The sequence below is a fragment of the Eumetopias jubatus genome, unplaced genomic scaffold, assembly GCF_037043125.1.
Source record: "Eumetopias jubatus isolate StellerSeaLion01/CBP00866 unplaced genomic scaffold, mEumJub1_p1.0 scaffold_12, whole genome shotgun sequence".
NCBI classification, from domain to species: domain Eukaryota; kingdom Metazoa; phylum Chordata; class Mammalia; order Carnivora; family Otariidae; genus Eumetopias; species Eumetopias jubatus.
In genome coordinates this window covers 110,730,996-110,753,255 of record NW_028274818.1, presented here as the reverse complement: position 1 = coordinate 110,753,255, position 22,260 = coordinate 110,730,996, and the positions used below count along the sequence as shown (strand labels likewise).

General features: G+C 63.1%; 1 protein-coding gene across 3 annotated transcripts in view; it reads right to left on the bottom strand.

The window, feature by feature from the left end:
* The window catches only part of ADAP1 (ArfGAP with dual PH domains 1), a 54,389-nt gene that overhangs the window by 9,607 nt on the left and 22,522 nt on the right, over positions 1-22,260 (bottom strand). For 2 of the 3 annotated variants that reach the window (XM_028091840.2, XM_028091841.2), the window contains exons 2-6: positions 18,530-18,660; positions 14,139-14,230; positions 8,835-8,917; positions 2,416-2,528; positions 1,694-1,840 (exon numbers count right to left, since the gene is read on the bottom strand). In XM_028091840.2, coding sequence (XP_027947641.1) covers positions 1,694-1,840; positions 2,416-2,528; positions 8,835-8,917; positions 14,139-14,230; positions 18,530-18,660 — 566 coding nt within the window. The remainder of the gene's footprint in view (positions 1-1,693; positions 1,841-2,415; positions 2,529-8,834; positions 8,918-14,138; positions 14,231-18,529; positions 18,661-22,260) is intronic. The other variant, XM_028091842.2, reaches the window with a different exon arrangement.

The following is a 22,260-nucleotide window of genomic DNA, read 5'->3' as shown; positions in this document are numbered from 1 at the left end:
CACTGGGTGTTATGTGCAAACTATGAATCATGGAACACTACATCCAAAACTAATGATGTCATGTATGGTGATTAATAAAATAAAAAAGAATGAAGTTCGACTCTTACATAACATAAAAATTAACTCATGGGGGGGGGGCGCCTGGGTGGCTCAGGTCATGATCTCAGGGTCCTGGGATCAAGCCCCGTGTCGGGCTCCCTGCTCAGAAGGAAGTCTGCTTCTCCCTCTGCCTCTGCCCTGACCCTGACCCCCCCCCACCTCCTGCTCTCTCTCGCTCTAATAAATAAATAAAATCTTTAAAAAAAATTAACTCAGTGGATCAAGGACCTAAACATAAACCTGAACCATACAAATCTTAGAAGAAGACACAAGGCAAAAGCTTCATGAAGTTGGATATGGCGATGATTTTGTTCATCTGACACCACAGACATAGGCAACAAAAGACAAATTGGAGTTTATGAAAATTTAAAAATTTTGTGCTTCAGGGGACACTATCCACAGAGGGAAAGGCAACCCACAGATTGGGAGACAACGTTTTCAAGTCGAGTATCTGCTAAGAGATCAAGATCCAGAAAATATAGAGAAGCCCTAAAACTCAACACCTGAAGAAACAACCAACCAAAATCCAAAATGGGCAAAATGGGACCTGAATAGACCTTTCTCTGAAGACATACAAATGGCCAACCAGGACATGAAAAGATGCTCAACCTCAGTCACCATCAGGGAAATGCAGATGAAAATCAAGACGAGAGCACCTCGCACACATCACGGTGCCCGTCAGAGCCCGGAAACAGCTACTGGAGGGTGTGGAGAGAGCCCTGGCGCCCTGTCGGTGGGAGCGCAAGCCGTGCAGCTGCCGTGGACCAACAGTGGGGAGGGTCCTCAGACGGTTACCACCCGACCCCACAATTGCACTTCTGGCTGTATAATCACAAGAGCTGAACGTAGGGTCTCAGGTATTTGTAGCCCCAAGTTCATAGCAGCACCCTTCATGAAACCACCGGCTGTCCGTCAGGGTAGGGGCTGATAAACAGCGCGGTCCATCCACACGACAGGCCACGCAGCCTTAGGAAGCGACCGGACCGCTGCCCCCACGGGGACCCCACTCACACAAGGTCCCAGAGTCGTGAGACTCACACAGAGTCGACGGCGGGGCCAGCGCTGGGGGAGCGGGGGGGGGGGCGGTCTGTGCATCACGGGGACAGGGTCTCCGTGTGTGGGGACGGAACGTTCTGGAATGGGCGGCGGGGATGGCTGCACAATGAACGTACCCAGAACCGTATGCTTACACATCACGAAAATGGTGAATTTTAGGTGTGTTTTTACACACGACAAAAGGGAGAAGAGAAGTGGTTGCCAGACCCTTGTGTGTCTGAAGCGTCGCAGACACGTTTCTCCCTTTCACTCACATGCCCATGTCGCGGAGGTAAAAACGGAAAACCGAGGCCACGAGGAGGAAGGGCCACCTGTGACGAAAGGACAGACCTCGAGGGCTTGGCTGGGGGCTCCCGGCGCCCTCACCCTGCAGGGGGTCTGCGTGCGAGGCGGCTGGGTCGGCCGTGGAGCAGGACGCGGTGCACGTGTCCCCAGCCCGTCCCCCTCCTGCGCAGGGGTGCTAGGGGCGCTCCCCGGCCAGGGCCAACCGGCTCCGTGCGGCCGTGCGGGGCGCAGCGCTCCGGCTCCCGGCACCCACCTTCCCGTCCTCGTGGTAGACAAAGATGTTGCGGGTACTGTTGTCCTTCAGGTAGGTGACCTGCAGGCCATGGGGGTGGCCGATCTTGGCTGGCTGGAAAGTGGCGTTCAGATGCTCGATCTTCATGACAGCCTTGGGCTCCTTGGCCTGGAAGCAAGGCCATGCCTTAGCTCCAGGCGGGCAGGGGAGCAGGCAGGGCGGGCCTGGGGGTGCCGGGTGTGCTGTGTGGCTTTGGGTAAGTTACCTACCCACTCTGGTCCTGGGCTTCCTGACCTGTAAGTCTGAGGTAACAGCACTGCCCTCCCCGGGGATGAGGAAGGGGGATGTCTGACACTTGGGCAGACCCCCCCTCTCCCCGACCAGCTCCTCCTCTGTCTGCTGTGCCCCCGCCCTGCTCCCGTCCCACCAGCCTGGCTTTCCTCTCTGCCCGGGAGCTGGCAAACTGCCCTGCGGTGCCCTCTGGCTCTGCGTGTCACCAGGGATGTCCTGACCTGGAGCTGGTCTGGGTGGGCGCAGGGCCCAGCCAGCCCCTCCCCACCCGCTGCCTGGATGACCCTGTCGGTCTTGGGAGTACCCAGCATTGCCAACCAGGCCCGGCCCCAGGGAGCGACTGTGACCAAGGGGTGGGCTCGTGTCCCCACGGAGCGGGCAGCCACTCCAGCCAGGAATCGTTTGAGGGCAGCTGGGGACAACAGTCACTACAGGCCCTGTGCCGGGCTCACATCGCTTCTGTTGAAATACTTCAGGGACCCTTCCCGTTCCGTCAGCACAAACTTCCGACTTAAAAACTGCCCATTGTCCCGGCCGCGCTTCCAGAGAAAGCCTTCTCGGTATCCTGGGGAGAGAAAGGGTGTGGGTCAGAGGGTCACAGTGGACCAGAGCGGAGGCCATCATCCTGACCCACACAGAGGGCGTGGGTGGGAGGACTCCAGCCTGCGGTCGGGAGACCTGTCGGCCTCGAGGCTGCAAAGCTTGGTGGGCGTGGGCCGGACTCACCAACGGCGCTGGGACCCAAGGCCACCCCCTCCCCAGAGGCTGCCCGCTACTACCTACTGTTTGGGGTGTTTTCCCATTTCCTTCCAGAAGCGTAAGAAACAGGGAAAGGGGTGCAGTGCACTACCCTGTGTGCAGGCCCACGGGCGAATGTGTGAGGAGACGCCTGTGTGGCCGGGACGGGGGGCGGGGGGGGCAGAGCAGAGCAAGGTGCCCACTGCTGAGTCCTCAGGATAGGACCTGCACGTGTCTGGAGGGTCTGGGGGCGGGCAAGCGTCCTGCACTGTCCAGGTGAGCCCAAGGTCATCACAAGGGTCCTCACACGCGGGAGGCAGAGGGAGAAGTGACTGTGGAAACAGGAGACGCAGGGAGGAGTGGCCCACCCCTCCACTCCAGCCCCCCGACTCTGCGGAGCTCAGAGCCCCGGATGCACCAGGCCGTCAGGCACAAATTCTGTGGCCCGCTGCCCCAGGAAGGGAATACTGTCTTCCCGTCATGTTCAGTCCTGTCACATTGCCGTCAGCGAAGCCAGTTCCAGGACCTTGTGCCCCAGAGGAGCTGTGCCCCGTGTGTCCCCATGCCTAGCTGTGCTGTCCCGCCACAGGGCAGGGCCAGGGGAGCCTGCTGCCGCCGTGCCCGCGGCGCAGTCCCGGCTCTTCCGGCTCCGCGGGACCAAGGCCCTGGGGACACCCGCATGCCGTGGGCGCGTTCCTTGGGGTTCGCCGGTCACAGTCAGGGTCTGTGGCTTTCTGTACAAACCGCCCAGCAGTTCTGCCCGGGGTTTCGGGGCACTCTCCCTGGGGAACCCGTCCTGCTGCCACGCCCGAGGCTGGCCCACGATGGGAGGAGATGGCTGGACCGGCATGCCGTCAGTGCCCGCACAGGCGGTGCGGCCCACCGCGGAGCCCAGGCCCCGACAGCCGGGGCTGGCTCGCATTCCAGACGCCACCTCTAGGCCCTGATCCGCGCCCGCCGCTGCAGCCCTGGCAGCCCCTCCCTGACACCACAGGGACAAGGAGCTATTTTCTCTGTGCTTGAGACATGCGACCCTAAAAAGGCAGCGGCCTGGCGTCGGGGAGGGGGCAGCTGGTGCCTCTCAGTCTGTGGCGGGACAGCGCCAGATGGGGCCTCTCCCCTCCCCCCCGGGCCCCCCGCGCACAGCACCAGCAGGCCTATCCCCACTGTGTGCACGGGAACAGGGCCTCCACCAAGTCCCCAGGCCCACACGGGGCCCTACCCAGAGCGACCACCTGAGCACTCTACCCAGGGCAAAGCTGCAAGTCCACCGGCCTGCAGGTCAGCCACGCTGTGGACGCAGGGACACGCCCGAGGGTAGCTTCTGCTCAGCAGCTGGAGCCGTGCCATCTGCAGGGCGGGTGGCCACCCACACCCCTGAACATTGCCCATGACGAGGCCCTGGCTGAGCACATCACCCACATGATCCCGTGCCGGCCCCAGGACTTCCAAGTTGTACAGAAGAGGAAACTGAGGCACGGAGATGCGAGGTCCTGGTCCAAGGTCACCCTGCCAGCCAGCGCCAACCTCGGGCCCCTGCAGGACCCCCTGCCCCATGCCCGCCCGCTTGCCCGCCTTGCCTGCTGGGCCCAGCAGTGCCTCAGGACGTGGGCCGCGGCCGTCTGAGTGGGGGCGGGGACCCAGCCCCACCGTCCACCCCACACATCCCCTGGCCCAAGCCAGGCTGGAAGCCGCGGGATGGAAGGGGGCGCTGGCCCCAAGTCGGTCTGGCTCCTGGGCCACGTGCCTGCAACGGCCAGCGGCCAAGGTGCCTAATTCCAGGCACTGGGACGGGGGCGGTAGCAACTTCAGACGGGCGCGGGCCAGGGTCCCAGACTTGGCCCCAGCCGAAGGACGGCTGTCGGGCCCCCCATGAAGCCAGCGGCCTGCCCATCCCGTCATGGCCTGGCCTCCCCGGGGAGGGGGGCCTGACCGCGGACGACTCCCGCCCACCACACTCGGGGCCTCCAAGCCGGGGTTTCCAGAGCCCTGCAGACTCCAGGGCTCCGTGCTGTCCTGACGTCTACACAGGCTCAGGGTGTCTGTGCTGCCCCACCCTCCCCCCACGCCCCTGCCGACCGCACCCCTGCCAGAGGGGTCTCCCCTGGCCGCACGCAGCAGGACGGGACCCAGCGGTGCCCCCCCTCCCCGGACACGCATACCTGGAGCTTGGCTGTGCTGGGGAGACCGCTTCCTCCCAAAGGACCGGCCAGTCCTGAGGCAGAGGCCCGATGCTTCACTCAGCATTTATTGAGCGCCTAGAGCGTGCAGGGCCCTACCGTGAGCCGGCACCCGCTGTGTGCCAGGCCCCACCTGCCCCGGGGCCTCCCTGGCTGCCTCCTCCCGAAGCCCCTCTGAGGAGCGCCTGGAGGAAGCGCAAGGATCCTCAGCACCGTCAGTGGCGACGGTCGGCCACCACTGGCCCCAGGAGTGGCCACACCCAGCCACAAAAACGGCCGTCCCAGGTGCAGGCAAGCACTCAGGCACGGTGCCCCCTTTGCCGGACGGACGGCAGGACAGTGGAGTCACTCGGCAAAACTGTTTAAATTAATGAGGAACCACCACACGCTTCTCACACGACCCAGAAAACCACGTCCACGTTTGAAAGCCTGCATTCACAGTGGCCTCGAACCGAACACAACCCGAGGTCCCCGGCTGGGGAACTCATCCGCACACGCAACACCTCTCCACACTCAGGACGGAGCCACGGGGACGGCGCGGCAGGGCCAGCCTCCGATGCGGATGGCCCCGTGGAATGACCCCGGAAGAGGCATGAGTCTGGGGCATGGAACCAAGCAGGGGCTGGGGGCTGGGGGCTGGGGGCGGCTGACGACAGCCTGCAGAGTGGGACTGTCCTGCATCTGCCTTGGTCACAGGACCATCCCCTGCACGGGGCACGGAGCTCAGATGTGGGCTGCACCTTACGTAAACAAGATTCACGTTCACCTCTTCATTGGAGCAGGGACACGCGGCCTTGCTCTGAGGGGCAGGAGAGCTTACCGGGTGGCCCAGGCTGGGTGTTCCGTACCCAGACCCCGGGTGGCCCTCCCAGGGCAGGAGATGGGCCCCACACCATGTGGCCTCTGCCAGGGGATGCCTGGTGGAAAGGTGTGCTCTGGGCACAGAGCCAGGACCCGAGAAGACACCAGGGAAACTGAGGCCCACCTTGGGCACCTCCGCAGAAGGGCCAGGACCTAGTTCCAGGCCTATAGGTTCTAGTCCCCAAGAGGTTGACATGGGGGCCCAGGCCTGGCCTCCTTTGTCCCTCCCTCCCTGGTACCCCGGCCACCTCACTGGGGGACCGGCACAACCTCCTGCACGGCCAAGTCTGTGCCCCAAACCCTGGTTCCTACGCAGATGCCCGTAAGCAGTCCTGAACCCAGTGGGGGGGGAGTGGGGGGAGGCACATCTGGCCGAACCCCACAAACACCTTCCCTTGAAGGGACCTGCACCTGCCACCCCCGGGATGCCTCAGGCCCACTGGGCGTGCATCTGACATTAGTCAATGCTTCCAATGACAACCCCATGCTGAGCACCGTGTCCTCCCCACTACACAGAGGAGGAAACTGAGGCCCGGGGGGACGGGCTCTGCCACGCAGGGAGCTCTCTGCTCACCCTGTGACACTTAGGACAAAGGCGGAGCAGGGTGGCAGCTCTGGGACCGGCCCTGCTTTGCATAGAGAGGAGGCAGGGGGATGGGGTCCGAAGCCTCGGCAGGAAGTGCTGTGTCTGTCGGTGACTGGGGGCGGCCCAGGCGGCCTGGTCCTTGGGACAACGGGGGGCATTGTCCGGCCTGTGAAAGGCGGCCATTGAGGCTGTGGCTCGAGGCGGGGCACAGCGTGGGGAGCGAGCCAGGAGCGTCACCAGGGCCGCCCCTGTGCGCCGGGGTGGGGCAGGTGGAGGCCCCTTATCTCCACACGTCCCGTGACCTTGGCTGCAACCTTGGCCGAGGGCGGGGAGCGCCAGGCTGGAGCCACCCGGAGCCCCGGCCCCGCGGCCTCCCCACACCCCTCGCTCCCTGGCACCAGGTGGTGCCTGGCCCGCCAGCGCCCCTTCACGGCGGCCCCGCTGCCGCCCCTGCCCCGCGATGCCCCCCGGGCACACACGTGCAGCCGCTTCTTGGCCTTGATGCCCCCGAGGAGTGCTGGTCAGCGAGTCCGGTCAGGGTCCCTCCGCGGGGCCCACCCGGCGTCTCCTCACAGCCGAGGCGAGGCTTTGCATTTTCAGCAAGAACATCACGGCAGCCACGCCGCCCGGGCACTGGTGCCCCGTCCACGCGGGGGGAGGCGGCTCCAGCAGCTTCTCGGCCGGCCGGGCCCTTTTCCTCCACCCCAATCCACATCCAGGGGAAGACGCTTCGAGACGCACAAATCCTGGCTCCCCCCAGCTTCCCCGGATTTCGGCACCTGCTCCGCTGGGGCCCTCGCTGCTGACCGCCCCGTTCCCCCGTTTCTTCCTCAGTGACAGTGGACCTCTTCTGTCAGAAGGGCCGAGCCCTCCTCCCTCCCCGGTCCACACCCTCCGTGGGCTCATGTCCTCTCCCCTGTGGCCCGTCTTGTCGCCCTCACGTCCGGCTTTGGGGCCTGGTGCCCCTCAGAGAAGTGTGCTGGAGCCCTTCCTCCCGGGAGGCCCGGGGCACCACACGCAGCGGGACAAGCTGTGAGCGGCGCACCCCACGCCCGCCACGCCCCGCTGGGGGCACGGGCTCCCGCCACCTGCTGGTCCCCGCAGCCCCTCTGAGCTGGGGGGGTGGGGTGGGGGTGGGTCGTGGCCGCCAGCCTGGGCCTCACGTGGCTCCCAGGGCCGCGGCCTTTCCCGAGGCCTTCGGCTCCCTTCCTCCTCGTGGGAGGGGCCGGGCCACTTCTGCCTCCGTGGGGCCAGGTGGGCGTGTCCTCCCCGGGCCTGAGAAAGTGCTCTTGCGGCAGGAAGTGCCCACGGGAATCCCCTGGTGCTCCTCACAGGGCAGGGGGAGCAGCCCGCAGAGGGAAACCAGAGGGCCAGGGACACCTCAGGGGGTACCCAGGTGCACCCGCTCCAACACCCCCAACACTGGGGCTGGCAGCAGGGGGCTCGGAGGGGCTGGGGCCTGTGCAGGCTTTGGGTCTGGGGGCACCTGGTTGGCCAGGCCTCAGAGGCCGTGGGCCGTGGGGCTCCTGGATGCCCCTGAATGCTGCCCTTCCTCCTGGAAGCCCCAGGGGGGCCTGTGGGGGCACTGGGGAGGCCCCTGCCGTGAGCAGATGAGATTTAGCAGCTGTGCGGGGCCAGCGCACCGGCCGCCTCCCCACGGGGCGGTGGCTTGGCGAGGACCTCGGCGGCGGCAGGCGGGTGGAGCCTCTGCCCCTTCTGCGGGCCCCGGAGGGGCTGACTGAGAAGCCGCCGGCTCCAAGGCCACCAGTTCCGGGCCCGCTACTGTGCCCCTCCCGCAGTCCCCTCCGCCCCTGGCCCACTCTCTCACCCCTGTCCAAGAGGGACAGGGCTTGGCGGCACCAGGAACTTGGGGGAAAGTGTTCTAATGAGGGACCTCGGGCCTGGGAGGGGGACACACGTGTAGGCAGGAAGGCTCCCAGCTTGTCACACGGTCATTACCACCTCCTGAGCTCAGCGAGGCAGGAGGCAGACACCGGGCCCTCGCAGACCTGAGCGCCTGGAACGGACCCAAACATGCAGGGGAGGGGTCTATCGGGGCTGCTGCCCTGTGCACACCCCCACTTCTGGAACCCAGACCCCACGTTTTCCCTGACAGGGCAGCTCCAGGACGCAGAGGCAGGCCCACATCACACCTCCCGTCTTTCGAGACTGGGCCCCACCGCGCGCCCGCTCCGCGCCCCCCACCGGCACCTGCTCACCCTGCAGACAGCCCAGCACGGGCCCACCTCCCCGACCAGCCAGGGTGCCCAGCGCGGCCCTGCCATCCCCACAGCACCCACCCCGTCTGAGCCCGGCTGCCGATGGCCACGGGACGACTGAGCACCAGGCCACCCAGCTCAGGGTCAGGAGGACCGGACACAGGCCCAGACCAATTAGCCGGCCCTCCAGATTCGAAATGAGCCTGGCAGTGCCGGGAGGGGTACAGGGACCAGGGCGGAGAGACAGAGAGACAGAGGGGGACGGAGGCACAGAGACGGGGCCTTACCTGCGGAGTAGGGCTCCTGCTTGTCAGGGTGGGTGAACTCCTGCCGCTCGTACTTGGCCCGGATCCACTGCTCACGCAGGAGTCTGGGAGGAGAGAACGTGCCGTGCTGGGCCGCACCGCAGGGCTCACAGAGGCTCCTGGCGCCCCGGGGGCACAAGGCCCCTGAAAGAACGCGTGCCCGCCTCCGGAAGGCAGGGCTGAAGGGCCGCCAGCTTTGATTTTTTAAAATCATTTGCTAATCAGATAGTTTTACCACTAATACTTCCCCTTAAAAAAAAAATTAGCTCTGGGGCGCCTGGGTGGCTCAGTCGGTTGGGCGTCCGACTCTTGATTTCAGCTCAGGTCTTGGTCTCAGGGTCATTGGATCGAGTCTTGACATCAGGCTCTGCGCTCAGCAGAGATTCTCTCCCTCCGCCCCTCCCCCTGCTCGTGCTCTAAAATAAATAGATAAATCTTTGAAAAACAAATTAGCTCTAGGGGCACTTGGCTGGCTGAGTCGCTGGAGCGAGTGACTCTTGATCTAGGGGTTGTGAGTTCGAGCCCCCCCGTGGGGTGTAGTTTACTAAAGAAAATGAACTTAAAAAAAATTAGCTCTAATTCACGTACCATCAAATGCGGCCACGGAAAGCGTCAAATACACAGGTTCACAGTCCCTCTCAAGGATGTACCGCCATCACCGCAGAGAGGACACCCTTGACCCGGGCCCAACCACGGTCCACTGCCGTGTGGATTGGCCTGTGCCGACGTGGCATCGGGCAGTGCATGTCATGTGGCCTTCTGCGATGGGCTTTGCGCACAGAGCAGTGTCTGAGGTTCACCCTCGAGGTGGCGTGTACCAGTCCGTGCTTTGTGTCTTCCCGTGGCTGAGTAACATCCCCTCCCCTCACCCCCGACTGCCAGGAAGGCGGCCCCAGCAAGCAGCAGAGGGGGCGTCTGCCCGGCCACAGAGCAGGGCTGCTCTGTGCTGGCCCCCACGGCCCCCCACCGGCTGGGCAGCACATGCCTCTGACGGCTCCCACCCCCTGCACACTCGGGCAAGATACCAGCTCCTCATCCTCCGAGCCCTGCACCTCGGCAGACACTGGGGCTCGGCCCCGGCCTCCCATCACTGCCGCTGCCCTGACCCAGGCCACCCCCACGGTCTGCTCTCCCAGAGCCGCTCAGAGCCCTCTGTGGCCCACCTGCCTCCGTTTTTCGGTGCTCACAAGACCCTCGTTGAACCCCAGCTCGGCCTGTGACCCCTCCCCATCCCTCCCGCCCCACCTCTGCACCCACCGGCAGCCCCCAGCCCCTCCGCTTCCAGCTGTCACAGCTGTCCCAACACCCGACCCCGAGGGCAGCCACAGCCTCCATTTCTACTTCCGAGTCACGTCAGCTTGGCTGGCACCACGGCGGAGATCGCTCAACCCCTCGGGAGGGGCCGTCCGGCTCTGGACGACACACACCCAGGTGAGTCTGGGACCCAGCACGGCCCTCGGGCTTGGGGGCTCCCCCCACCAATGCAGCAGACAGGGGCCCTCAGGCCTCGTGCTGGGCCCGTGAGGCCAAACCAGGCTCTAGGGGCCCAGCTCTGCGGGTGTGCACGTGGTCCTGGGGCCGCCCGTAACCCCCGGTCCACGAGGCCTCTGAAAGCCACCGGGATTTAGGGTCTCCCAGGTGCAGAGGTCAGGCCAGGGGCAGGCAGGCAGGCAGGCAGGCAGGGCCGGCTCCTTCTGCAGAACCAGGCCCCCCTCGGGCATCCTCGGCCTCTGCCCCTCTCCGCACAGACCCTCCCCTGGGTCCCAGTGCCTCCTCCTCTGAGGATACTTGCCATCCCAGCTCTGCCACCCAAAACCCACGAGCCCTTATTCCAGGCCCTTCGTGTCATCTGCAAAGACCCTGTTCCCAGATAAGGGCCCTGCACAGGTCCTGGGGTTCGGACCTGACCTGCCTTTTGGGGGACATCATTCAACTCCTGACAGGGTCGAGCTGTAGGACCCCGGGGAGCCAGCTCCCCTCCTGCACCTGCTTCTCTGTAACATGGGAACGCCATGCCTGGCTGCTCCGACGTGTGCGAGCCAGGGCCTGGTGTGTCAATGGGACGCAGACAGCTAACAGCCATCCCGTGGCCTCATCTGCACCCCATCACGCAGGGCACCCACGAGGTCCCAGACCACAGCCTCTGCATGGACGCTGGCCCCCGAGGCTCCACCCGGGCCTGGCGCAGAGGATCCCAGCGGCAGCAGGAGGAGGAAGCCTGGGCACCAGGGGAGTCCCCACCCTGCTGGACAGCCCGATCCCAAACCACTCGGTCACCAGGGGCCCCGACACAGACAGGGTGCCGCAGTACGGGACCCTGACCTCCTGAGACCACCTGGCCCAGGCTCCTCCACTAGGGAAAACCAGGGTCAGAGGGGGGTCCCACTGTCCACCGAGCCCCATGACGAGGGAGGCCCAAACCCCCAGCGGACACTGTTCTTGGAACCTAAGACCCGCCCCGTGTTCCCGAGAGCTTAGGGGAAACAGGCTTCACCGCCTCCCCCCCAAGTGCCAGGGCCCTCGGAGTCAATCTGGGTCCCCTCAACCCAGAGCAGACGCAGAGCCGGGACGTGTGCAGGACTGGCCGCCTGGAGCTGGGGGGGGCAGGGGGTGGCCAGGTGAGTGCGGCGACCACCGCCCCCCTGCGCGCAGCAGACCCCCCACCCTGCCCAGCCCTGGAGTTGCCCTGCTTTGACCCCCAGGGCCTGCCTCCCCCATTTCCACAGCCCGTCGGGGGCACCCCAGTGCCAGGCAGGCGGCGGACCCCTCCCCCCCCCCCCGAGCCTGGTGGAGAACCTCCAGGGGGAGTGTGGCTGCTTGCTGGCTACCATGTCAGGTGCTGGCGTCTGACCACCGTTCCCGACAGCCCTCCTGCCCCCGGCTCCGTCAGCCTCTGAGTCCCATGCTCTAGGACACTCTGCGAGAGGTTGAGGCCTGGGCTTTCCCTCCTGGGGAGGTGACTGCCCTTGGTGCCTCAGTTTCCCCTTCCACAGGGTGGGCAGCTCCCCCAGGCATTGTCTTTCCCTTCCTTTGTACCATGGGGAACCTGAGGATACACCCTCCTCACGGTGGTGAGCCCCTGGCCCAGCACGGCCGCCATCCACACCCGCTTGCCCTCTGAACTCCCCGAAGCAAACCAAGACCTCCTATCGCTTTATCTGCCTGATTTCTGAGGCTCTTATGGATTGAATTACACCCACCACCCCTAAAAATACGTGGGAGTCCTAACCCCCAGCACCTTGCAGATGAGCCCCATTCTGGAAGGAAGATGGTTGTGAGTTAACAAGTTACCATGCGTCAGGCTGGAGTGGAGGCACCCCCAGAGAGAGGACCCAGACAGACACAGGGTGGCCATGTCCAAGCCCAGGAGGGGGCTCAGGAGACGAGCCCTGCACACCTGGACCGCCAGCCTCCGGGAGGTGAGACGGTGAAGTTCTGTTGTGTGAGCCAACCCAGCTGGGGTTTTGCCCCCCGCCCCCCGCCCCAGCAAGCCGGCACAGAGCCCCATCCAGCTGGGAACCCTGCTCGCCAAGGGCTTGGGGGCGCCTTCGGGCTCCAGCCTCCCCCCGCCCGGGCCCCTGAGAAGGAAGCAGGGGGGCTGGCTTGCAGCAGAAGCAAAACCGAGAGGACCTCTGCTGACTTACTTCCCGTGGTGGCAGGACCAAGCCCGAGGGCAGCGGGGCGGAACCAGGATGGGGGCCCAGGTCCCCACCTCTGAGCCACCACCTGACACGAACATGACCTTTGTCCCCAGGCCTTCTGAGCACCGCTCCTCATGGGCTCGCCCGTGGGCCCCGAGCCCCACAGACGGGAGGCCGTGGAGGGGCCACACACCCCCTGGTTTTGTCCTCAGGACATCCGGGGGTCCTCCCTGGAGGCTGCTGCAGCCCCCAGCTCTAGAAGTGCCCATCTTGGGGGGGGCTGCACCCTACAGTTTACAAAGGGATTCAAACCACGCCTCCCACCACGCAGGGCACTCCTCGGTGAGCTCGGAATGTCAGCCACCACAGCTCGCTGGCCTTGCAGCCGCCCAGTCACAGCTCCCTGGGCGGGGCTCGGACCCCACCCTGCAGGCATCCGCACCCTCCTGGGCCTCAGGGGCTTGGCCTGGGCAGACCTGAGTGCCTACTGAGTGTGGGGACGGTGGCAGGCTCAGCTCCCGCAAACCTTCACCTAGCAGAGGCTTCTGGAAGGCGAGGCCTGCCCAGGGTCCCCTTGCTCCCTCCTGGGCTCCCTCCTGGGCTGCCCAGTCACCCGGAGAGGCCCTGACCGCACAGCCCCTATACAGCACAGGGATGGTCTCTGCGAGCATGTCTCAGGGACCAGGACGCAGAGGAAGCTGCTGGGCGTCCTGGCCAGGACACGGCCTGTGAGCCAGGCTGTCCCTTGTCATCCACTCTGAAGGGAGATACAGGGCATGCCTGCAAATAGGCAGACCACAGAGCAGCCTGCAGCCGAGGTGATAAAATCGTGTCTCAGCAACAGTTGCCCGGCCTCACTGATTCATACCGAGACGGCCAGGCAGGGCCTCAGGCTGCAGATTCCCCCTTGGGCCCAGAAGTGGCCGGTGGTGGGGCGAGTCTCAGGATGTGACCCGGTACCTGCACCGGGGTGGGTCCCTGGCAAGGCGTCCTGACCCCGGAGACCCTGTGGCCATCAGCAGCACCTCCCGGCCTGGGAGGCAGGTGGCCAGGTCCTCAGGCAGGTGGCCAGGACCGGGAATTCCCAGCATCAAGCCCATATCCCAGGTTCTGGTTGCAGCTCATCTGCTGGGATCTGTGTCTCTCACTCAACCCCTCTGGGCCCCAGGAGCGCCCTTGTCCAAAGAGGGCCATTTATCTCCGTGGCTGAAGCTGTGGCGGAGCCACCGTGGACACTGGCCAGCAGAGGCAGGGCAGCCGGGGGAACTGAGTAACACCTAAGGGGCCAGTCCTGTGCTGGGGGCACAGAGGGATGAGGCATCCTGGGGGGGCGACACCCAGGGAGGGAGGGGATTCAGGGAGGTCTAGAAGTGCTGGGAGACAGGGAGCCAGGCCAGGGGTGGATGGACGCTGCCCTGAGCTGCTCAGCACCCTCCTCCGACCGCCGGGGGGCACATGAGGCCCTGGAGACCCCTGCTGGGACCCACAGCGAGGGCCCCACTGCCCGCCCTCCAGCCACCGGCCACCCCCCCACTGCCCGGCTCCGGGGGCCCGGCCGCCCTCCCCAGCTCCCGGGTGGCAGCCACCGCCCCGCCTGGTGGCTCCTCCTGATGCCAGCCCCCGACAGATCCCCCCTGTGACTTACTGACAGTCAGAAAACGTGGGCCGGTAGTAGAAGGGAGGCACTTTGGACTCGTACGTGTCCCTCGCAGCGTCGTTCCCATGGGAGGCCATGAACTGCAGAGGGAGGACAGGGTCAGTGCTCCCGGAGGCCGAGGCCTAGGGCAGGGGCCGCCTGACCCCAGAGCCCTGGCGTCCCCAGCCCCTCCTGTCTCAGGGAAAGCAGTTTGCAATGGCCACAGGGACGCACCCCCAGTTCTGCCAGGGGCCCTGGAGAGGGTGGGCTGGGCCCTCTTCACATCCCCCGGGGCTGCAGAGCTGCTCCCTCCGCCCAAGCTGTCCCGTCCCTGCCTCACGCAAGGCCCGCTCTCTACTCATCTGACCCATGCCCAGCAGGCAGTCCCCGAGTACTGGGCACAGTGAGGGCCCCGAGATGGAGACTGGCCCGGGGAAGCAAGGTCTATGTTCCCCTTGAGGCGGACAGATGGTGGGAGTCAGGAACCTGGAGCAGATACTACACAGGCAGCGGGGGAACAGCAGGTGCAAAGGCCCTGGGGTCAGTGCCAGGTGTATTGGAAGAGATGCCTCCAGCTAGGCTTGTGCAGGGGAGCAGGGAGGGGACCAGCGGCGCCTGACGCACGGTGGCCTCGAGGACAAGGAGGGTGGAGGGGATTCCTTCTGCACCAATCCTGCCTCCTTCTGACCCCCGCCGCCACCCACCAAGAGAAAGCCTTTCTTCCAAACCCACTGAACTTTGAGGACCATCAGGCCATGACCATGGCCAACCCAAGTGGGTCAACTGGAAAAAATCACCAACAATAAGACACTTCAGCAAAAAGCTGGTACCAAATTAGAATTCCAAAATCAGTTGCTTTTCTATCTAAAACCTCAATCAAGAACTTGGCAAAATACTGAAGAGCCAGCCTCATGAGAAATGCTCAAAGTCTCCACAAAGACAGAACGTCCACGCCCCTGAGGGATGCTCAAGAAATCTTGCACAGAGACACACACTCAGAAGGGTAGACACACGCCGCCTCCTGATGTCGATCTATGTTGTTTTAGAAGTTGTCAAAAAAGTATTTTTTGAAGCTAGCAATGATTCTAAAGTTCATTTTAAAATTAACAAGCAAAAATGCTCTAGAAAATTCTGCAAATACTCTTCCTACCAGATATTAAAACCTGTTACTGACCAGAGAGCCAAATCAATGCAACCAATAAAAGGTCCAGAAATAGATCCAGTAAGATCTAATACTTCATATCGGATTTAATGCACATCTCCGATCGACGGGGGGATGCCCGTTAGCTGCCCATCACTGGGAGCAGGAAACGGGGAAACCAGCATAGAAAAAGCACAGCTGGACTCAACCTTTTAGCCATATAAGCTCCAACTGAATTAAAGATGTGATTTCCAAAATTAAACAGTAAAAGTAGTAGCTAGAAACTACGGTATAATTTTAAAAAATGATTTTAGGAAAATACGGGAGGAAATCTTTGTGACTTTGGATTAAGAAATGGCTTCGTAGGCGTGATCCCAAAAGCACAAACAACAAAAGAAAAAAAAAATGGAACTTCATCAAAGTTAAAAACTTCTGTGCTTCCAAGGACACCGTCGAGGGCGTGCAAACGTTAGGCTGAATGAGAGAAGCTGGACAGTAATTCCAGAGTGCGTGGCTGTCTTCGCAAAAGGTGGCCCCAAGGGGCAGATGCCCAGAGGCAGGACGCAGACGGGTGGCCGTGGAGGCGGGGGGGATGGGCCCCGGGGCTCCTCTGAGGTGCTGGGAAGACTTGGAACCAAACACAGGTGGGGGCTGCCCAACCCCGTGAATGTGATAAATGCCACTGGGCTGTTCACTAAAATGGTGAGTTTATGTGACTTTCACCTCAGTAATAAAAAACATACACATATCGCTCCTTCAGAATATAAACTGCACGTTTAGCATTGCAAACATTTTATTTAAAAAGGAAAGTTCAGGGGCGCCTGGGTGGCTCAGTCAGTTAAGCGGCTGCCTTCGGCTCGGGTCATGGTCCCAGGGTCCCGGGATCGAGCCCCGCATCGGGCGCCCTGCTCAGCTGGGGGCCTGCTTCTCCCTCTGCCCCTCTCCCCTCTTGTTCTCTCTCTCTCTCACTTCCTCTCTCTCAAATAAATGAATAAAGTCTTTAAAAAAAAAAAAAAAAAAGGAAGGTTAAAAGATAACCCGCAGGAGAAAAACTATTTGCAAATACCGTATCTGATGAGGGACTCAAGTCCAGAATATATAAAGGACTCTGAATATGTGCTCCTAGCTCAGGAATAAAAAGACAACCCGTTTTGAAAATCGGTAAGGGATCTGAATGGACAGGTTTCCGAAGAACACACACGAACGGCCAACAATGAAAAGATGCTCCCCGCCGCTAATCACTGGGGAAACACGAGTCAGGCCCACAGCAGGCGCCCAGCTTGCACCTGTGAGGGAGGCTGGGCTCAGACACTGGCCATGGGAAGTGCTGCGGGGGCCGGGACCGCCCTGCATGGCCAGCAGGCACGTGGCCCTGTTCCAGGCAGTCCGGACAGAGCCACGCCACTCCGTCTAAGAGAAAGGCCGCTTCTGTCCACACACGAGCTTGCCCAGGACTGTTCCCAGCAGCATTATTCATAAGAGCGGGAAAATGAGATGACCCAAGCGTCCACCGACGGATGGGCGGGTGTGTCAGCTGAATGTGGTCTGTCCACACAGCAGGAATTACTCCGCAGCAGAGGGGCGTGTGGCCGAGACACCTGCCACCACATGGGTAAAGCCGGGACACGTGGTGCTCCGCAGGGGGCAGGGGCCACAGAGGCCGCGGGGCGGGGGTGGGGGGGCGGTGGGTAGTGACAAGACCCTTCCAGAAGACTCGCATCCATCGGGACGGAAAGCACACCTTCCGGCTTCCAGCGGGGGCTGGGCGGCGGTTGTTGGGTGGGGGGTCTGTGAGGGGCTCATTTGGGGAAAACACTCCAAGATCAGACAGCGGGCATGGCTGTACAGCCGCGCGGTGGAGTGAAGCCTCCCGCGGGCGGGCTACATGGTTTGCGAATTCTACCTCCGTGACGCCCTGATGAGTCAAACCAGCCTGGGGCAGCGCAGGCCCATCGAAATACCCTAGAACCCCGAAAACCACAGAAGACTGATACGTTTGACTACATCAAAGTAAACAAGTTTCCACTGCAAAATCCACCACGAGCAAAGTCAAAAGACAACCCAGAAAAACCGTCTCCTACTACCACCTCGAAGGGTTAAATCCCCAAATAGAGCCGAAAACGAGAAAGCGAAACAGCCAACTCCACCCCAGCGAGGGGCCAAGGGCGCTCAGGGAAAGCCACAGACCCTAAACCGTGGCACAAGATGCTCAGTGTCATCAAGACACAGAAATGCCCCATGACGGCCCCACAGGGACATGGCAGAGGAGAAACACGGGGACCGGTGTGCAGGGATGCGGCAAAGGCTCTCACACAGGGCGGGGGGGTCTGGGGGGGAGGCACAGAAGCCGCTGGGGTGGGAGATTGCAGTCACGTGGTCTTGGACTCTGGCCTTGGACCCCACACTCCCACGTGCGGGGACAGGCTTCCTGGAGCTGCTGCGGTCCTGAGGGGCACAGGTGCGCCTGCCTGGCGGTCACTGAACCTCCAGGCGCCTGGTCCCATAGATCACGATTCTCCGCAGGAGGGCTTACTCCGTGTTCACCGGGAGGACGGAGGGCCCCACGCTCAGGGCACCTCCGAGGAGACAGAACGGCCGGCCGGGGGCCTGGGCCCCCCCCAGTCACGCGCTCCCTGCATGCACACAGCCTCAGGGAGCGTCCCGGTGCTCGTTGGCAGATGTAGAACAAGGTCCCTCCGCTCACTGGACGTCATCCTCTCATAAAAAGGAGAAAAGCCCAGACACGCACTAGAACGCAGGCGACCTTGGACTCGTGGTGCTTGGTGAAAGAAGCCAGACACCAAGGCCCCCCAGTGCCCAATCCCTTCCATGGACATGCCCACAGTGGGCACATCTGTGGGGACGCAGAGCAGATGAGCGTCCCTCCGGCCACATTCGGGACAGCTAGGGCATGGCTTTCTCAGGGGTGAAATGTCCTACAAGGGACCTTGGTGACGGTGGCCCGTGAACGCACCGAGGGCTGCTGAGTGGTGTGTGCAGACTGGTGACCTGGGGGCCAAGGGCACAGGGGCACGTCTCACCCCTCCTGGCCCCCTCCCCCACCCCTCCCCTCACCCCTCTACCCCTCACCCCCACCCCAGGTCAGCATTGGCCCCAGTCAAGAGCCTGGAGCACCAGGGGTAAAGGGACCCCCGGGGTGTCTGACCTGGGGGGCCAGGCCGAGGGCACCCAGTGAGCAGCAGGACTGCAGGGTCTCCTCCCTGCCCACCGCCACCCCCATCCGCTCGCAGGCCCATACCTCCACTTGGGCCTCCTCCCAGGCATCCAGCCGGACGGACTTCACCTTGCTGACCTGGGGGATATTCCGGTGGATTCCGGAGCAGCTCAGACAGATGAACACCCCCAGGGTGTAGGAAGCCCAGTCGGGATCTGGAAAGCAAAGGCCAGACGCTCAGGGAGGCTCCGCCCCAGGGAATGAGCGCGGCTGGGACTCTCTCTGGCCTCAGTCTCCCCATCTGTGCAAAAGGAGGCTGGCAAGGAGACCCCTGAAACTCACAGGCTCATGTCTCATGGGCTCGTGTCCCACGCGAGGTCTCTCCTGCCTGCCACAGGTAAGCAGCCCCACCCCTGACGTCCCAGCTGCTCGGCGGACACCCAAGTAGACAACCCGTGGCCACGGGAGACGTGCTAGACGATGATATGCGATCAGCGCCACGTGTGTCAGGCGTGACAGGGATGCTGGCTTGGCCACGCGCTCAGACACGCCTTGATGTCTCGCTCACCCGCCAAGTGCAATAGGAACACGTGTGTGCACGTGTGTGTGCAGCAATGTGCAGAGTGCTGACGGCCACGTGACCCCACTGGGGGTGCAGGTCCAGGTGGAAGCGCATTCGCAACTTCTCATATTGAACCGGGCAAGCGGTGGAATGTGGCACTTAACAAACTGGGGACTGGTGGCAGCTCCAGTGTTGTTCCTTGTGTTCTGTGCACCCCGTGCTAGTAACCGAGTGTGGGGGCTGGGGGCCAAAGGAGGCAAGCACCTTCCACTTGCAAGGAAAGCTTCTCCTACATCAGTGTGGTTTAAATCTGGTTTAAATCCAGACACCAGAGGCCCAGAGCCCCTCCTCAGACACCGAAGGCTGGACCACAGACCCACAGCACTGTGCTAGAAGTGTTTGCAGGGTGTGTGCATGTGTGAGTGTGTGAGTGGGCAGCTGCGGGTGTGCATGTGTGAGTGTGAGTGGGCAAGTGCGGGTGTGCACGTGTGTGAGTGGGCAGGTGCGGGTGTGCACGTGTGAGTGTGTGAGTGGGCAGGTGCGGGTGTGCACGTGTGAGTGGGCAGGTGCGGGTGTGCATGTGTGAGTGTGAGTGGGCAGGTGCGGGTGTGCACGTGTGAGTGTGTGAGTGGGCAGGTGCGGGTGTGCACGTTAGTGTGAGTGGGCAGGTGTGGGTGTGCACGTGTGTGAGTGGGCAGGTGCGGGTGTGCACGTGTGTGAGTGGGCAGGTGCGGGTGTGCACGTGTGTGAGTGGGCAGGTGCGGGTGTGCACGTGTGAGTGGGCAGCTGCGCGTGTGCACGTGTGAGTGTGTGAGTGGGCAGGTGCGGGTGTGCACGTGTGTGAGTGGGCAGGTGCGGGTGTGCATGTGTGAGGGGGCAGGTGCGGGTGTGCACGTGTGAGTGGGCAGGTGCGGCTGTGGGGGGCTGGTGCAGCAGGCACCTCTGGTTCCTGGACCAAGGACCCAGCAGCCCTGGCCCTGGGATGTCTGGCCCTGGCCCCAGACTCACAGCTGCCCGAGGGCACTGGCCATGCCTTGGGCCCAAGCCTCCCTCCCTGCCTGTTTGGGGAGACAAGCTCTGGCTTACTGTGAGATCCGAGAGGGACATGGGGGGCCGGCGGGCTGAGCAGTTGAGCACAGGGTTCTGGTGGTTACAGGCCTTGCTCACTTTCCAAACCTGACAACCAAGCTCACAGCATCCCCGTCCCCAAGGTGCCTCTGAGGCGTGCGACCTGCTCTAGGGTCTAGCAGAGGAAGTGGAGGCCAGGGAGGCAGATCGCTTCCAATGGCCCCCAGAATAGAGAAGTTTCGGGAGAAAAACAGCCATGTCATCGCTAGGGCCCCGCAGAGCCACACAGATGACTGTCCGTGGGGGCTGGCAATCCTCCCAGCCATCACCTCCAACTTTGCCTCGATGCTTATTTATGGGGTGGGGGTGGCTGGTGCAGGAGGGGACTCCTGGTGAGTCTGGGGGGCTGGGGAATGGGGAAGTGAGCCCACGCGCAGACATGGGCTCCTGGCCGGGAAGCTGGAGGCTGGCACTCTGATACCAACGGGGGCCCCAGGCCCCCACCTCCTCCCTGTCCGGGGCTTGGCTGACATCAGCCTTCCCCACTGGGGCCAGTGAGGGGTGCAGCCCAGAGAGCCTGAGGCCTCAGAGCCTCGGTTCTGGGGGCCTTACCCCACTCAGAAGAGCTGTGAGCAGAGGGGCAAGGCAGGCCACCAGCCCACCCACCCATCCTCCCAGACATCCCCTCTGTCCACCCCTGGCCCCCTGCCATTCCCCCCACGGCCCCCCACGGCCCCTTTGCCTGCTCCGCCCACAGCCACTGGCCCCGGAAGCCAAGAGCATCACATCAGCTTTCTGTTTGGAACCTTCCGGGGACTTTTCACCACCTCTCCTGGCTCCTCCCCGGGCACTGCTCCAGCCCCCGAATGCCTGGGCAGCCCCTCCCTCCCACATCTCAGTGCAAATGTCACCCTCACGGGGCCCCTGGCCACCAGCAGGGGGCACTCTCATGGGTCCTGCATCATAATGCCCTTCTCGGGTCTTCACACCATCTGCCGGGCCGGCGCTGACTTTCTTTGCCTGTTTACCCAGCACCGCCTGTCTCGACCCCTAGAATGTAAATGGGTCAGGCGCCTGACGTGCTTTGGGCCCTCTCCCAGCAGCCCGGTCCCCAGATGTCCACACAGCCACGTCCCTGAGCTCCCCCACCCCGCCCATGGCTTGGGGGACACTGAGGGACAGGCCACCACCCTGCTGCCCTGAGCACTGACCCGGGGAGGTGTCTTGGCCACAGGGCTTGACCGCAGCCAGAAGCCAGGCCTCCAACGTACTGGGGTCCGCACAGCAGGCAGGCCAGGCATGCAGGGGACCCAGAGAGTGGGCAGCAGGGGAGATCGGGTGGGGAGAAGGCCACATGCCCCAGCTCTGTGCCTCCCTGAGGGCTGGGTGGGGGTCAGAGGGCCAAAGACCCCCCCCTCTAGCCCACGCGTGCTCAGCAGCAGACAGAAGACCCCCACACGTGACCCAAGTTTCCACAGGAACCTGGGGATGCAGAGAACATGCAGAGAACAGGACAAGGGTCCGCGGCTCTGCATGAACCAACCTTCCACCTCTGTCCCCTACTCTCAGAAGACACTCCCTGCATTTTGGTAGCATTCTCCAGAAACTGCCAAGGGGGCACACCGAAGCCCCTGGTACTCCCCCCTGCCAGGCCCCTGCCCCACGCGCCCCTGTCCTGTGGCCACAGCCCACCCTCGGCAGCCTGCCTGAATGCCTGGGCGCACCCACCCTCCTTGGGCCCCAGGAGCCGCTCCCTCTTCCTGAAAATGCTGCCCCACCAGGAAGTGAGCCACTCCTCTGGTCTGAGAGAACACGAGCAGGGAGGACCCACGTGGGCCAGCCGCACCGGGTCCCACCCCCTCCCCACCCTTCCTAGCTGTGTGTCCCAAGGCGAATTACTTAACTGCTCTGTGTCTCAGTTTCTCCTCTGCAAAACGGACAGCATTCCATCAAGGACTGCGAGACCATTCATACACAGACAGCAGGGGGCCGGCCTGGTACGCAGAGTGCCCAGATTACGCAGGTCGTTACAGAGCAGCATGCACAGCCTGTCCTGGGGGATCACTAACAGCTTCCCCGGCCACCCTCAGCCATGTCCCGGTTCAGACACTCATCTCCTCAGCCCCCCTGAACACGGGTCTGTGGCAGAGACCACTGGGGCTCTCGAGCAACCGTCTCTCTCTTC